The sequence below is a fragment of the Heptranchias perlo genome, chromosome 10 (assembly GCF_035084215.1).
Source record: "Heptranchias perlo isolate sHepPer1 chromosome 10, sHepPer1.hap1, whole genome shotgun sequence".
Classification (NCBI taxonomy): Eukaryota; Metazoa; Chordata; class Chondrichthyes; order Hexanchiformes; family Hexanchidae; genus Heptranchias; species Heptranchias perlo.
In genome coordinates, this window is record NC_090334.1 from 26,614,478 (window position 1) to 26,631,507 (window position 17,030).

General features: G+C 39.7%; 1 protein-coding gene across 1 annotated transcript in view; it reads right to left on the minus strand.

Moving 5' to 3' along the window:
* The window catches only part of ryr3 (ryanodine receptor 3), a 399,971-nt gene extending 383,706 nt beyond the window's left edge, over positions 1-16,265 (minus strand). The window contains exon 1 of the mRNA XM_067991361.1: positions 16,176-16,265. Within this exon, the coding sequence (XP_067847462.1) occupies positions 16,176-16,223 (48 nt within the window). The 5' untranslated portion in view covers positions 16,224-16,265. The remainder of the gene's footprint in view (positions 1-16,175) is intronic.
* Positions 16,266-17,030: the final 765 nt, after the last annotated feature.

Consider the following 17,030-nt stretch of genomic DNA (forward strand, 5'->3'; position numbering starts at 1 on the left):
GCAGCAGTTTTTCACCTCTTGCGAACTTTTAAAAAAAATTGTTGGCAGACCATTAAACCCACATTAACTGCCTCTTTGCAGCTTTTACTCCCCACTCAATGATTTTGTTCAGTCACATAAAGGTGCTTGCTTATCTCCCAGTTTTGACAAAGAGTCCATCTTTTCTCAGATGCTGAAAGGCCTGCTGTGTAATTTTACCATTTTTTGTTTTTATTCAAGAAACAGTTGGAATTGTAATGTGGGAATGTGGGTTTCTTCTGTATGTCTGAGCAAAGATTTCTTCCTCATCCATATCTAGCTGGTGACATCTCAGGGCCTTTAAGAACTAATGCTACTTTTGTGTGTATGGTTCAAGGGCAATCAAATAGCTAAACATGTTGAGAATTCATGGATTGCAAGCCAGCAATTCATACTTGTAAATTAAGTAACTGCTTTGGAATAACAGAAATTGTTGAGGAAATGTGAGTCCGATGTTTATATATATATCAGTTCATCTCTCGTGGCATTGCACATGGGAAGTCAAGACGAAGCATGGTCTTCAGATGAATTGGGGTTAGAGAGTGGGGAGTAATTGGAACAGGGTGCCCAGATATAATTCAGTCCCATGTTAAAGCTATACACTCAGCCCTTACTTTAATATTTCCATTATAAATTCCTCTGTCCACAGTTATAACGGAAACTGCCTATGTAAACTTGTCATGTGCCAGCCATGGCTCAGTGGTGGGGTTCTCTCCTTGGAGTCAGAAGATTGTAGGTTCAAGTCCCACTCCAGAGACCTGAGCACAAAAATCTAGGCTGACACTCCATTGCAGTACTGAGGGAGTGCTACGCTGTTGGAGGTGCCATCTTTCAGATGAGATGTTAAACTAAGACCTTGTTTGCCCTCTCAGGTGGACATAAAAGATCCCATGACACTATTTTGAAGAAGGCAGGGGAGTTCTCTGGCCAGTATTTATCCCTCAACCTCAATCACTAAAACAGGTGATCTGGTCATTATCACATTGCTGTTTGTGGGACCTTGCCGTGCGCAAATTGGCTGCCACGTTTCCTACATTACAACAGCGACTACACTTCAAAAGTACTTCATTGGTTGTAAAGTGCTTTGGGATGTCCTGAGGTTGCGCAAGGCAGTCTATAAATGCAAGTCTTTGTTTCTTCTTTCTTTGTTTAATTACACACTCCTGCCAGTGGTGGCACTGACGCATCTCCACTGGCAGGAAGGTGTAATTACAGTGTAACAAGGTTACATGGGGAGTTTTCAGTATAAATATGGGCAAAGGAATTTATAATAGAAAAAATTGATAGAAGGGGTGCGCAGTAGTAAGACTTTTAATATATTATTAGTTGATGTCCCAAGTCAGAGAATATGGACTATCTCTTATTGTCTTTGTGTAGCTGTTTCTTTCTCTCCACCTCTGGTTCTGTCGGTCTCTCCCTTCTCTTCTACTTCTCTCCCTTTAACACTTTTTGCTTTTCTCTCTGCCTTCTTCTTTCCTTTCAGGTGGGAAGTGGTGGACAATAAGCTCAGCAGAGTGATTTGGGGTGGGTTTGTGGTGAAAATGTAGCCCTCAGCGGCTCACTTCCTACCCCCTCCCCCATCACTTGTACTTCTCCCACCCCTTCACTGCAATTGTGTCCCCTACGCCTCCGCCTTCCCATTACCCATTCCTCTTCATATCACATTCTACCCTTACCTCTTCCCCTTTATCTTCCCCTCACCCTTGCTTTTCTGTTACTCACCTCACCTTTAACTCTCCATCCATTACCCCGACTCACTTCAATTCAGAGCAGGTATGAAATGCCAAAGGCCACCTCACTCTCAACTTCCTCCCATCCCTCTCCTACATTGCCTTCTTCATAGAATCATAGAATAATGGAGCACAGAAGGAGGCCATTCGGCCCAGCGTGCCTGTGCTGGCTCTTTGTAAGAGCTATCCAATCAGTCCCACTTCCCTGACCTGGAAATTTTTCCCTTTTAAATATTTATCCAATTCCCTTTTGAAAGTAATTATTGAATCTGCTTCCACCACCCTTTCAGGCAGTGCATTCCAGATCATAACAACTCACTGCGTTAAAAAAATCCTCCTCATCTCGCCTCTGGTTCTTTTGCTAATTACCTTAAACCTGTGTTCTCTGTTTACCTAATCTTCTGCCACTGGAAACTGTTTCTCCTTATTTACTCTATCAAAACCCTTCATGATTTTGAACACCCACAATAAATCTCCCCTTAACCTTCTCTGCTCTAAGGAGAACAGCCCCAGCTTCTCTAGCCTCTCCACGTAACTGAAGTTCTTATCCATTTCCCTCAAAAAGACTAAGTTTGCTTTCAAAAATTCCACTTTTTTTTCAAAAAATAAATCAAATTAGATTGAGGAAAGAAACTGCCTATCTGGTTTTCTATTTTTCTTTCTGTGTTTCGCTCTACCTCATAGGCATTAGAAATTATAATCGCTCTCACAGGTTTAAGTTATTAGCAGTGACCTTTTCTAACTGTCAACAAAATACAGGTGAGGTAATTAGCTAGCTTCAAAATTCATCTTGTGTGTTTTTGGGGAAATTGAAGTCACATTACATGAAGAAAGACAGAATGTTTCTGCCCCTCACTATCTTCTCTCCATCTCCCTCATCTAGCCCCCCTCCCCTCTTTTACTTTATAAAGTTTATAGAAAACGAAAGAAAGGCTACAAGTGTGTAGTCAGAACACTGTGATATTTTTCTCTCTCACACACATACAAACACAGCCTGTTTTTAAAAAAAATCAATATGAATTTTAACTTGTTTGTCGTTTAGCTTTTCTACAATTAATTTTGGAATTTTGGAAAGTTTTTGAGCAGAAACTGCTAGAAGCTAAAGTAAAACATTCCTCAGTATAGCTGACCGAATGGCCCTGATATTTCCTGGGAAATTAGACACACTGCTCATGTTCACACTACATGATCCAAATTCAGCATACAGCGTCACAGCCCTGGGCAAAAATATAATTCCAAGCCCAGGCTTTTGGGCCTTCAAATAAAAAATTTAATGAAGGCATTAAAATATAGTTTAATGGATAAATTGAACCATGTTCTGATGAAATATATTTTTTTGGGTTAATCCCTTAACTTGGATACTGGAAATGTCAGTTACGGAGGGGAAAAAAAATCTAACAGCGTTTTGAGACAATTGTAGGACCCCAGTGGCCAGATTACTCAACTCGATGGCCACAGTGATGAGTTTACATAGGTATTTCCCATTATAAATGTGGACATAAGAATTTATAATTGAAAATTTTGACACAAAAAGTATGACAAAAATATATCAACGTGAAGTCAAGTGGCACTGTCATCAAGGGCTCGATTTTCGCACCCCCGAGCAGATGCGTTTGTGGCGGGGGGGCTGCGAAAATCGGGGATTCCCGGGGCGGGTCTGGAGCACGGCTCCAACCTGCCCACTTCCGGGTTCCCAGTGACACGCTGACATGCGCGCGCAGCCCCCGCATGTGGGACTCCCGCCGGCAATTAAAGCCAGAGGGATGCCACTTAAACTAATCATTAGGATATTTCAGATCATTTAGAGACCTGATTAACATGACATTTTAGGAGGGGTGGGATTTTGCAAACAACTGGGACTGTTTCCCATACTGGGGGAAACACTCCCAGTTCAAATGGACGTGTTGTAGCCATCAGCCTGTGGCAGCTGCAAAGGTCCATTTGACAGATGGGGGTGGGGGTGGGGGGGGTGGAGGGAGACCCTCACGCATTGCAGGAGGCCACTCTGTCACTTTGGACAAAGTTTGGCCTCCACCACCCTCCTCCTGACAAGAAAATTCACAAACTTGCACACTTACCCCGGTGTCCAGACACATGTACCTACCTTGCGGACCCCGCAGGTGGCACTACCCTCGTCACAGGGTCTACAGACCGAGGCTCAGCTTCCTGGACCTCTCTGAGCAGCAGTGCACACGGAGGCTCAGAGTCACTCGACATGTAGTCGTGGACATCTGCAGCCTCCTTCATGCCGAGCTGCTCCCGGCTGGCCCGAGCACCATCTTCTTACCTGTCGCTGTCAAAGTTTAAAATAAGGCAAAATAATGTGTACAATTGATCCCTGTTGCTATCATATTCAGATTTGCCAGCATGACAACCTGAGGGAAATCCAATTAGAATACATTGTTCCAGTTGAACAATGAGCATTCACACGCTTGATGGGCCAATGGCATTCTTCTAAGCTGTGATGTTTATAATTCAAATGATAATGTGATCACTTCATTGCAGGTAATATTTCTCATAAAATATTCAAACTGGGCCATGTATTATCTAAATGAGCATCGAATAAGTTAGTGACTTTTGCCATGGCTACTGTAATTTTGTAGTGGCTTTCTTTTAAATGTCATTATTTATTCAGAAAGAGAGCTGCACTTCTGATCACTGTAACGTATTCATGGACATGAAAAAGTGAAGATATATAGGAATGGGCAGTAAAAATAACATAAAATGCAAGTATCTATGGAAAGGAATTGTTAATTTTCTAGAATGACAATAAGCAGAAGCAACAATACAAGAAGATAAGTAAAGTACTCAGTCTCAATGAAATGCAAATGATCACATTACAAAAGCCATTACCTTGTACAAAAAGGAGACTTTTCATAAACTCTAGGCTAGTGAAAACTTGCTTCCAGTTTCTGATATTTTGATGGATTACATGTGCCCACAACCAACAGTAATTTTTGTTTCATAGAAGATTAATACTTTGAAAATAAATACTTTGATTCATTTCAAATAAAGGAAACTGAATACATTCTACTGCTCAGGAGAAAATATAAGAGGATGTTTTCCACAATTCATAAATAATAATTAAAAATGGTATAAAAATGTTATCAATTTTAGAACAATGAGCCATAACAGTGAAAATGAATTAAATTTCACATGAAGGAATGCCTAAATATTATATCAGCAATAGTTAAACCCTTGCAAAATGCCGTCCTTGCTAAAAGAATACAATAGTAAATTGTTACAAGTTGCTATGCTCATTTAAGAATCAGAGCCCACTGTTTACAATGGGATTTTTAAAAATACATTAAAAATGTAATATGTCTTAGCTAAAAACAGTAACCACAAAAGAAAATTATTAAGTTCCAGTATCAAGCATGGAACAGAAGATATTGATTACTTTGAAATTTTCATGTTGGATTAGATTATTTATAAACAATACTTTTACCACAAAGAAATTAAATTCATAAAATATAGCTGCTGTTTATGGCTATTAAATAAAATTTGCTAATTTATGAGAAAAAAATGACGCTCAACAATAACAGTGTGCTTTTGTCTTCTAGTATTTTATTGTAATCTCTACTGAGACAAAACTGATACAGCATTACTTTGTGATATAGTTATAAATCAATATGCTAAAATATGGTTTCAAACAGAGAAAGATACTAATAGTGTCACGATCCAAATGCTATTCTGAAACAGTTACTTCTTTAGAAATCCTATCTACCACCCAGTTAGTATGTGTCATCACTTTGCTGATGTAGTACTGCTGGTGCAATGGCCTCAGAAGGCAGATGAGAGCAGGGAGTGCATGTATCTTGGCAACATCAGCTTTTCTACATCTAATTTTATACCAGGGAGCACCAAGCTGGAACGCTGTATGCTTCCAGAAGAAATCAATCTCCAAGTAAGTGTTACCAGAACACACTCACAAAAATAACCTTTAACATCCCCCCCCTTCAAAAAAATGAAGCGGTATTTATTTTTTGTTAACTTTTAATGTTCTTTTCACGAATACATTTAGAATGTGGCTAGAAATATTACGTTTCCATGGTAATATTTATGTACCATCTCTGAATATCTTTTTCTGCATGTAATTTCTTAAAAGACAATTGTCTTCTGTAGGGGGATGATAAAATGGAATGACATTTGCCTCCTAATTAGTTTCTAGCAGAGTAGCATTTCTCTTACCCTGCCAAGGCTGCCATTTTCAATGTGGGTGAGCAGAGTAAAATGGAGCTGTGCATTCCCATCCGTAAGCATTCTGATGCTATTTCATGGGCTGCCCAATGGGACAGTGACAGGTGCAACAAACCCACCAGTGAATCTATCAAGCCAGCTGTGTTAGAGAAACTCTAATAAGAAATAAAATATTTATTTTTTTAATGCCCTACACAGGAATGAGTGCATAAAATATCCCGATTTAAAAATAAAATTGAATTGTAATTGTTTCTTTAAATATTTGCCCACATCATACAGATGAATGTATGGTTCACATGATTGAAGGGCACAGTGTTTATGAAATAGTTGGATTTACATGTCAATCGAAAGTGAGGTCTGTATTATGCTGCCTTATACACTGTTGAGAGAGGTTAGACTTGCAGATATGTCTACTGTTCACACAAAATCTGTATTTGAACTTCACCACTTGTAGTATACTTATTTTAGAATATTTTTCCCCCCAAAGAAAGTCACTAATGTTGGAGGCAACTTGTTTACTGCCAAATTATTGTTCGATCATGATCTAACATTTTGCCAGATTTAGTCCATGTCATTGAGAAACAATTGCTGATGTTACTTGCAACTACAGATACATAGAGAGGGACTGTGTACAAATAAAAGCTTTCAGGCCTCAAGTACAATAAATGTACAATAATACATAGGAGCTGCAATATTTTCCTGAATCAGCTGGTAAAATAAAGGCAGATGCCATTATTTGTCTAAAGATATAGAACCTAAGGTAAGTTTCCCAACCATTTGAAATCCCAGTACACGTGAACACCAAGAGCTTAAAAATGATAAGAAATCACTATATTTCTATATATTATAAAGAATGACACACTCTCACACTCTGGAGTGTGTTACAAAGTAATAACATCTCAGACTTGAAATGTGTCAACAACCACTTAAGCTTTTCTTATCATCTCAACTCCAAAATGTATTACTACGTAGCACAATGCATCTAGTGGGTTATCCTATATACGTTAATAGACTATTAATATTTCAATTCATAAAATTACCTATGTGGACTGTTGACTATGCGAATTAATTGATCCCTTAGTGTATGAGAAATTTGTAATTTTAAACAGTAGACACCTCATGATTATAAATATTCATTGGTTACCTCATTAGGCAAAGGTAGAGACTGACATTTCAGACCCATTTCTGTTTTCTGGTTTGGTCAAGAATACTTTAGAGAATTGTTCTCAGTCATTATAACATTTTAAACAATTTTGACATTATCAAACAAATTACCACACTTAAAACATATTTTAAAAAATACTAGTAGTTTTCACTGGAGTAGGTAGGCCTTTGGCTGTAGAATTATTACATGTTATATTGCAGAATCATAGATTAAAGTAGTTCAATTTCGATTTGGAAAATAGAGTCCATTATTTTAATGAAGGAGGATGTTCAAGATTCAAATTAATTAAAACTACTGTTGCACAAGTAATGTACTTAGTCCATTATAATTTCTTATTTTAATGCCTGCCTTTGTCATGAGTTTGACAGGTTCATCACTTGTTACCCCTTCCTATTTCTAACAAAATAAACTATCCAGAATTATTATACAATGTCAAGGTATAATTATTATTTTTTACTTTTCCAATTCTAAATAGTTTAATAGCCTATTGGAGGAAAATAAAACAAGTTCTAATCATATGTTCCCCTGTTCAGAAAATGTAAGAAATGACAATTTTCTTCACAATTTATGACCTTCTAACAAAATTGCAGGAAGGTAGTTTAAAATTTGTTTTTCCTGAGAATGCAATTTTGTTAGAACAAAAAAAAACAACCAACTACAAAGCACCTGTAGTAATGATCCTTCAATGTTTCTCAAGCAGCTAACAAGTCATTTAATCAGTATAAGTGTCATTAGGTTTATTAATCCAGCTATAAAATAGCTCTATGATAATCCCAATCTGTCCACAAGACCCTCCATTTGTGTATTCATTTATGCTCATCATGAATGGATTCAGTATAAATTCCTCAATTACACAATTAGTTCTGATTTCAGAAAACAGGATGCATTAACCTCCATTTCGATGATGGCTGACAATTTAAGGAACCTTATGAGAAAATCTGTACATTAAAAACACAGCATTTCATATTACCATACAACAAAAGGGATTCTTTGTACCACAATGCAAAGTACACTGCACTTATGTTTGTGGCAATGACTGATACAAAAGCCTTTGCCTTTATTTGCTAGCTGTATCTCTGATTATGGTTTAAAAAAAGTACTGTACCTTGTTTTCCTTCACTAACCTTCATTATGCATTAAGCATCACATTAATTATTTTGTTTACCAACATGGTCAATCGCTAATATAGCAAAGTCGTCATTATGTACTTTACTGCAAAAGATTGTAGATGCTATGGGGACTATAGAAGACTATAGAATTTTACCAGTGCAATCAGGTGATGATTTACAGCGTATTTATTCATCTCGATTAAAATGAATGTATTAGATTGAGATTTAACTTCTTATAAAACTTGTTTAAAATTATTTCCATTAATCATTTCAATTTCCCATAAGTCTAAAATATTGCTATATATCCCTAACAATTTAGTCTGTTCTTTAAAATAATAAGAAAATCAATAAAAAAGACTATCCATATGATTACTGAATGCTATAGATAATTAACTGATACAAACCTTAAATAGTCTTAGAAATTTAATCTGCTACTAATATTTGCCTTTAAGAAGGGTAGAGGAATTCTCCCAGTACCTTGGCCAATACTTATCCCTCCACCAACATCACTTAAAAAAACAGATTATCTGGTCATTTATCTCATTGCTGTTTGTGGGTCTTTGTTCTGCGCAAATTGGCTGTCACATTTCTCTACATTACAATAGTGACTGCACATCAAAAGTACTTAAAGCACTTTGGGGCGTCCTGAGGTCATGAAAGGAGCTATATAAATGCAAGTTTTTTTCTTCTTCTTTCTTTTCTTTGTTTTTTTATGATAGCCCTTTGAGGCCTGTTGTGAGAAAGAGCCCTAAGAATGAAGTTTTCAACAACCCGAACTCTGAGACAACAGAAAGAGTGAATGCTGAGAATCATAGGTACTTCAAGACAGCACTGTGAGACAAAGAAACTTTCACAACCAGAGCTGGTAGACCCATGTTGTGAACTTAGAAACAGTGCATGCTACGAGTGACTCAGAAAAATGCCACTTTTATCTGACGTTGTTCAGTTTTTTTGTTATTGAAAGCCACAAAATTATGGTGAGTCACGAGCCAGGAAGCAGATCTGACTTTTGTTTTGTAATTAAAATTGGTTTATTTTAAGTCCTTGACAGATGTCTGTTTAAGATGATTGATACCTAAGAAGCTAACCTTTGCACTATATGTATCACCCAGGTTGACTAAGATGATACGGAGTTTGTAATACCCCAAAAAAGGGTGGGGGGAATACAAAACGAATTTTAAGGCAGACAGTTTCAGCTGAACAGAAAGTCTCTGAGAAAGAGAGGGTACAGATCAGAGGAGCTTGGATAAATTGGAAGAAAAGTTCAGAAGAGCAGGCAGATATAGGCAAATGCTTTAAGTGTGTCACTTGTATATATAAGTTTTCCTTAGAATGGAGAATAGAGCTAGCAGAAGTATCCCAGAGGAAGCAAGTCTACCAACTCTACTACCCTGACCCAAAAGGACGAGTTGGTAGAAGACTCAGCAATCATTGTTAAAGCTGCAAGCTTTTCAACAATATGTTGAACTAACTAGACTTCTATTATATCTGGTAGACTTGTTATTCAAAGTTCTTAACTTGTCAGTCATACAATGAGCCCAATCATAAACTATCCTTGCTGGCTATGTGTCAGTTTTCAACATTGAGCTTAATATCAACTTGTAAGGGGTAAATCCCAGTTGATTCTGAGTTACTGTGATGCACTTGAACTGCCTTTATAAACCTCAAGTTTATGAAATGCGTCAATTAATTATATCTGCTTAAATATCTTGCATATTTTTAGTGCTTAGTATTAAAATGCTGCCAATTGTGTAATCATGTGTTAATAAAGAAATGTCCATTTATGATCTTAGTATCTACTAAAACTCGCTTTCACAGTCATATCTTTCCTCAGCAACTGTCTCCGGCTCCAACTTATTCCACGTGAATTCCAAATAAATTTCTGTATGAGTCCTAACTATGCCTGACTTTTTGAGGGATACATGAAACATTCCTTGTTCCAGTCCTACTCAGGTCCCCTCCCTCACTGCTTTTTCCCAGTACATTGATGATTGTATCGGTGCCGCTTCCAGCTCTCCCGCTGAACTGGAAAATTTCATCAACTGTGGTTCCAATTCCCACCCCTTTCTCGCCTTCACATGGTCCATCTCCGGCTCTTCCCTGCCTCGACTTCTCTATCTCTATTTCTGGAAATAGGCCGTCAACCAATATCTACTATAAGCCCACCGACTTCCACAACTACCTTGATTACACTTCCTCTCACCCCGCTTCCTGTAAGAACTCTATTCCATTCTCCAACTTTCTCCATCTCCATCACATCTGTTCTGACGATGCCACCATCCACACCACTGCGTCCAATATGTCTTCGTTTTCCCTCAACTAAAGATTCCCCTCCACTGAGGCTGACAGGGCCCTCGACCATGTCCGTCCCACTTCCCAAACTTCTGCCCTCACCCCTTCCCCTCCCTCCCAGAACTACGATAGGGTCCCCCTTGTCCTCACCATCAGCCTCCACATTCAACGGATCATCCTTCACCATTTCCGCCACCTCCAGCGCGATGCCACCACCAAACGTATCTTCCCCTCCCCTATCAGCAGTCCGAAGGGACTGTTCCCTCCGCGATACGCTGGTCCACTCTCCCTTCACCTCCAACTAATGCTCCCCTTCCTACGGCACCTTCCTTTGCAAGCGCAGGAGATGTAACAACTACCCTTTTACCTCCACCCTTCCCACCGTCCAGTGCCCCAAACACTCCTTCCAGGTGAAACAGTGATTTACTTGTACTTCTTTCAATTTAATATACTGTATTATCCGCTCACGACGTGGTCTCCTCTTCATTGGAGAGACCAAATGCAGATTGGGTGATCGTTTCGCTGAACACCTCCGTTCAGTCCGCAAGCGTGATCCTGAACTTCCGGTCGCTTGCCATTTTATTTCTCCATCCCACTGCCACTCTGATCTCTCTGTCCTCGGCTTCCTACATTGTTCCAATGAAGCTCGAGGAACAGCACCTCACCTTTCGATTAGGCACTTTACAACCTTCTAGACTCAACATTGATTTCAATAACTTCAGATCATAACCACTGCTCCCATTTTTTCTGACAGCAGGTGCTGGTAATGATTCAGCTGTTGCCATTTACAGCTCCTCTAGACTTATCTTTTGTTTCTTAACTTGTCCCATTACCTACCACCCCCTTTGCCTTGTACCATCATCCCTTTTGTTATTTAATCACTCCTGCCCTTCCCCCTATCACAGACCTTCCCTTTTGTTCTTTCTTCCTCTCTCCTTTTCCTGGCTCTTTACTTGGTTAAAAACTGTTAAATCTTTACTTCTTCCAGTTCTGAAGAAAGGTCATTGACCTGAAATGTTAACTCTGTTTCTCTCTCCACAGATGCTGCCTGTCCTGCTGAGTATTTACAGCATTTTCTGTTTCCATTCCATTAACGGTTTAGTTGTCTGACTTCTATGATGATTTGGCAAGAAGAGGTTAACTTATTCATTCTATAGGCATCGAATAATCCTCTCGACATGAATGGTATTTCTTTGAGGAATTGAGGTGAAGTGTCAAGGATTCCTCTGGTCCTTTTTTTTTTAGGTAATATACTGCGTAAAGTTGGTGGGTTTACTGGCCACAACCTTCATATCCTTGCGCTGTCATCACAAGATATTATTTAATCCCTGAGCTTTGCCTCATTATAGGGGACTTGGAATTTCTGGAAAACAATTTGTGGCTGGCATTGATTAATAATGATGTACAAATTATAAAAAGGCTGTGACTGATGTGTGTACAATGAATTCATACCACAAGATAATCGGCAACAAGTATACGGGCTTTGTTTGAACCCCTACTGTACAAACCTGTGCAGCTGTCGTACTTCAAAATCTTCCTCTATATTAAGCTCAATAACAGCAAATACAAAAATACTCTTTCAAATCGACTGTGCAGCTGCAGGTTGCTGCAGGAGTTTTAATCAATGGCCTTACAAGCAAGATACGAAAAGTTAAACTGACTTTTGCTAATGTTCATTATGCCATTTTTAGAGTGGTAGAAATTCTCAGATAGCATCCTATTTTCATCTAAATTATGAAGAGAAGCAAATGCAGCCCTGATTTCTTACATTGTAACAGCTTCAGGGAGGAGAAAACATTTGGTCCATTTTGCCCACATTGTACAGCGAAAAGAAACCCTTATGAATAAAAGAGCAATTTAATTGTGTATTTATGTTTAGTATTGAGTAACTATGAATCTGTTGGACTGAGAACGCACCACCACAACCTCGTGGCATGTGTCTAGTTCAATTCCCACTTAAACACACAGACCTGTGAGTATTAAACCTTGGAAATAACAAAATGAGTTTTTAACTGAAGAAATCCGTATGAAAAGTTCTTTACTTAAAACCTTCAGAGCTAAAAAGAAATTCACACTGTAACACTGAGAACTTGAATTCAGTTTTTAAAAATCTGGAATCAGTAAAAGTGACCATGAAGCAGTTGGATTGTGGTTAAAAACCCAACTGGTTCACTCATGTCCTTTAGGAAAGGAAACCTGCTGTTGTTACCTGGGTTGGCCTATAAGGGACTCCAGTCCCACACCAACTTGGTTGAATCTTAATCAAAAACAAAATGCAGATGCTGGAAATTTAACAGTTTTTAAGCAAGTTCAAAGCCAGGGAAAGTGGGGGGGGGGGAGGAAGAGGAGGAAAGAACAAAAGGGAAGGTCTCTGATAGGATGGAGGGCAGGAGTGATTAAATGATAAAAGGGATGACGGTGCAAGACAAGGAGAGTGGTAATGGGACAAGTAAAGAAACAAAAGATGGGTGTAGAGGAGCTGTAAATGGCAACAGCAGAACCATTACCAGCACCTGCTGTCCGAAAAAATGGGAGCAGTGGTTACGATCTAAAGTTATTGAAATCAATGTTGAGTCTGGAAGGTTGTAAAGTGCCTAACTGAGAGATGAGGTGTTGTTAGTGAGTTGAAAATGTAACCCTGCTATTCAGGAAAGGAGGGAGAGAGAAAACAGGGAACTATAGGCCAGTTAGCCTGATATCAGTCATCGGGAAAATGCTAGAATCTATTACTCAGGACGTAGTAACAGGGCACTTAAAAAAATCATAATATGGTTAGACAGGGTCAACACAGTTCTATGAAAGGGAGATTGTGTTTGACAAATCTATTAGAGTTTTTTGAGAGTAGTTTTGTAACTAGCAGGGTAGATAAAGGGAAGCCAGTGGATGTAATATATTTGGATTTTCAAAAGGCGTTCGATAAGGTGCCACACAAGAGAAAGTTGCAGAAGATTAGGGCTCATTGGATTGGGGGTAATTTATTAGCATGGACTGAGGATTGGTTAACAGACAGAAAAGAGAGTAGGAATAAATGGGTCATTTTTGGGTTGGCAGGTTGTAACAGGTGGCAGGTGAGGTGCCGCAAGGATCAGTGCTTGGGCCTCAGCTGTTTACAATCTATATCAATGACTTAGATGAGGGGAACGAGCGTAATGTATCCAAGTTTGCTGATGATGCAAAGCTAGGTGGGAAAGTAAACTGTGAGGTGGAGGCAAAGAGGCTGCAAAGGGATATAGACAGGTTAAGTGAGTGGGCAAGAAGGTGGCAGATGGAGTATAATGTGGTGCAATGTGAAATTACCCACTTTGGTAGGAAAAATAGAAAAGCAGGATATTTTTTAAAAGGTGAACGACTAAGAAATGTTGGTAGTCAGAGGGATTTGGGAGTTGTGTACATGAATCACAGAAAGTTAACATGCAGGTACAGCAAGCAATTAGGAAGGTAAATGGTATGTTAGTCTTTATTGCAAGAATGTTGGAGTATAAGAGTAAGGAGGTCTTCCTGCAATTATATAGGGCTCTGGTGAGACCACACCTGGAGTGCTGTGTACAGTTTTGGTCTCCTTACCTAAGGAAGGATACACTTGCTTTAGAGGGGGTGCAATGAAGATGCATTAGATTGATTCCTGGGATGAGAGGGATATCCTATGAGGAAAGAGTGAGTAGAATGGGCCTATATTCTCTGGAGTTTAGAAGAATGAGAGGTGATCTCATTGAAACGTATAAAATTCTTAGAGGGCTTGACAGGGTAGATGCTGAGAGGTTGTTTCCCCTGGCTGTTCGCTAGTCATATTAATTCCCCATCCCACTCTGTCCTCGGCCTCCTACACTGTTCCAATGAAGCTCAATGGAAGCTCCAGCAACAGCACCTCATCTCTCAGTTAGGCACTTTACAATCTTCTGGACTCAACACGGATTTCAATAACTTTAGATCATAACCACTGCTCCATTTTTTCAGACAGCAGGTGCTGGTAATGGTTCTGCTGTTGCCATTTACAGCTCCTCTAGACTCATTTTTCGTTTCTTTACTTGTTCCATTACCACCCTCCTTGCCTTGCACCATCATCCCTTTTGTCATTTAATCACTCCTGCCCTTCTCCCTATCACAGACCTTTTGTTCTTTCCTCCCCCATCCCTTTCCCTGGCTTTGTACTTGCTTAAAAACTGTTAAATCTTCAACTTCTTCCAGTTCTGGCAAAAGATTATCGAACTGAAATGTTAACTTTGTTTCTTTCTCCACACATGTTGCCTGACTTGCTGAGCATTTCCAGCATTTTCTGGTTGACTCTTAACTGCTCTCTGAAATGGCCTAGCAAGCCACTCAATACCAACATACCTTCTCATAGCAACCAGGGTTGGGCAATATCTTGCCAGCAACACCCACATCTTAAGAATGAATTTTTAAAAAAGAAACTCCAAAAGGAGCTAAATAATATTCGAGACAATATATTGTTCCAAATCCTTATTAAAACTCCCCTCTCCCCTTTAACTTGCTAAACTCCACATGTCTTTGGCCTGGGTTTTTTTTTGAAGAACCTTATATAAATGCAGTGTTTGTTCCACGAGTTTGGGGAGGGGGGAAATGGATAATTTCTTAGGGATGTGTTTTAAAGGTTCAAGTGTCGGTGTTTATCACTGCGAAAGGGTGTGGAGCGAACTTCAATCCAAAGCTCCTCTCGCCAAATGAAGTTTACACCACGGCGTTCATATTTCATGTCACGAAATTAAAAGTTGCTACTCTGGGCATTCACGTTAAACTACCTCCGTGTCGAAGCTCCTGCTCCGCTCAGACCGACAGCCGCTCGGCAATCTCCGGAGTTACGGTCCCGGGGGAGGGGGCATGTTCACAATGCACCTGTTGCGTGTGTGCGCTGCCAGCACGGATCGCTTACAGCACAATACCGGGCAGCACATTTCTCACACTCACCCCAGTAAAAATAGACGCGGCCGCTCTGTAATGAAGCTGATCTGTGAATTGCTCTTCGCTTGGGAAAGCCCAGTTTGTGTAAGAGTTAGTTTCAATCAGTCTTGACAGGTCTGTTTTTGGACAGCTCTATGTTCCAAACATGTTATCAGCAACCACTCGTTAACACTTCTAACTTAATCTATTTTTTGAAATAAAATGTTTCTCTACCTTTTATTAAATCAGTTACGTGACAAACTTCAAGCTGGTGTTAATGCGTTACCTCGGTCCTTGGATAGTTAAGGAATGTTGCTAAAATAATCTCTCAGAAACCAAGTGCCGGGGAATGTATAGATATTTAAATACCTTTCAACAGAGACACGTTAAACTTCACGACATAGAATAATCACAACTAAATGGGAATTTCAGTCCTTTTTGTCAAAACATCAACATTGTTGCAATGTAACACCAAGTGACACTGCACACAAATTGCATGTACAGTACCGATATGTATAACACAGGGTCTACACTTCAGATGGGAAAGTTCGTGAAGGGAACAAAAACCAAAAATTGGCCCAGTATCCAACACTTCGCTCTTTCTTTTCGCAATGTTGCGGTTTACATGATAACTACATTACTGTTTATGCACACAGCCCGGGAATCCGGGTTTAGTGACCGCATCGAAATGCCGACTTGAACCCCTCAATAGGTCACGCTTAGTGTTGTTAACAAAGTCGAGATATTTCGTATGTTAATACTCACAGTTCTGAGGAACTGAATTTCATCTTCCCCTTCACCCCCTTCAGCCATGGTTGTTGAAGAGCCGGCTCCGCTCACACGCTGGACCCTTCGTCCCTCTACTGTCAGTGAAGCTGCTCCTCTCACAGTATTAGCATAGACCGATCCATACATCCATATAGGGGAGCATGGGCACGCCGAATCCAATGACTGTCAATCAGTCCTCACTTTCACTGCATCTGCCCTTCCATGGGAAATTCTTAGGCCATCAAAACACTTGTCTTCGTGCTGACTTTTTCTCATTAAGAGGGAAGTTGTCGGTGATCCAAATATAATCCTCAAACCGTTCGCCTAATTAACTGGGCAGGAAATACAACACTTGAACTTACGCTACTCTTTGTTGCTATTTCTGATCTACTCAGTGCAGAACACTTTGCTTGTGATATTCGCAGAATCATAGAAAGTTACGGCACAGAAGGAGGCCATTCGGCCCATCAGCCTGCCGAAAAAGAACCATCCAGCTTTATCTCATTTTCGAGCACTTGGTCCATAGCCCTGTGGGTTAGGGCACTTCAAGTGTACATTCAAGTACTTTTTAAATAAGTTGAGAGTTTCCTGCCTCTACCACCCTTTCAGGCAGTGAGTTCCAGACCCCTACCATCCTCTGGGTGAAAAAAATTCTCCTCAGCTCCCTTCTAATCTTTTTACTAATTACTTTAAATCTATGCCCCCGGTCACTGACCCCTCTGCTAAGGGAGACATTGAGGAAACAAAGATCACAACTCCAATCGTCCCTTTCACATATGCAAGTGATATTTCCAACACAAAGTCAGGCGCAATTACACCCAGGTTGTGTATGGATAACAGATTGTTGTTCTC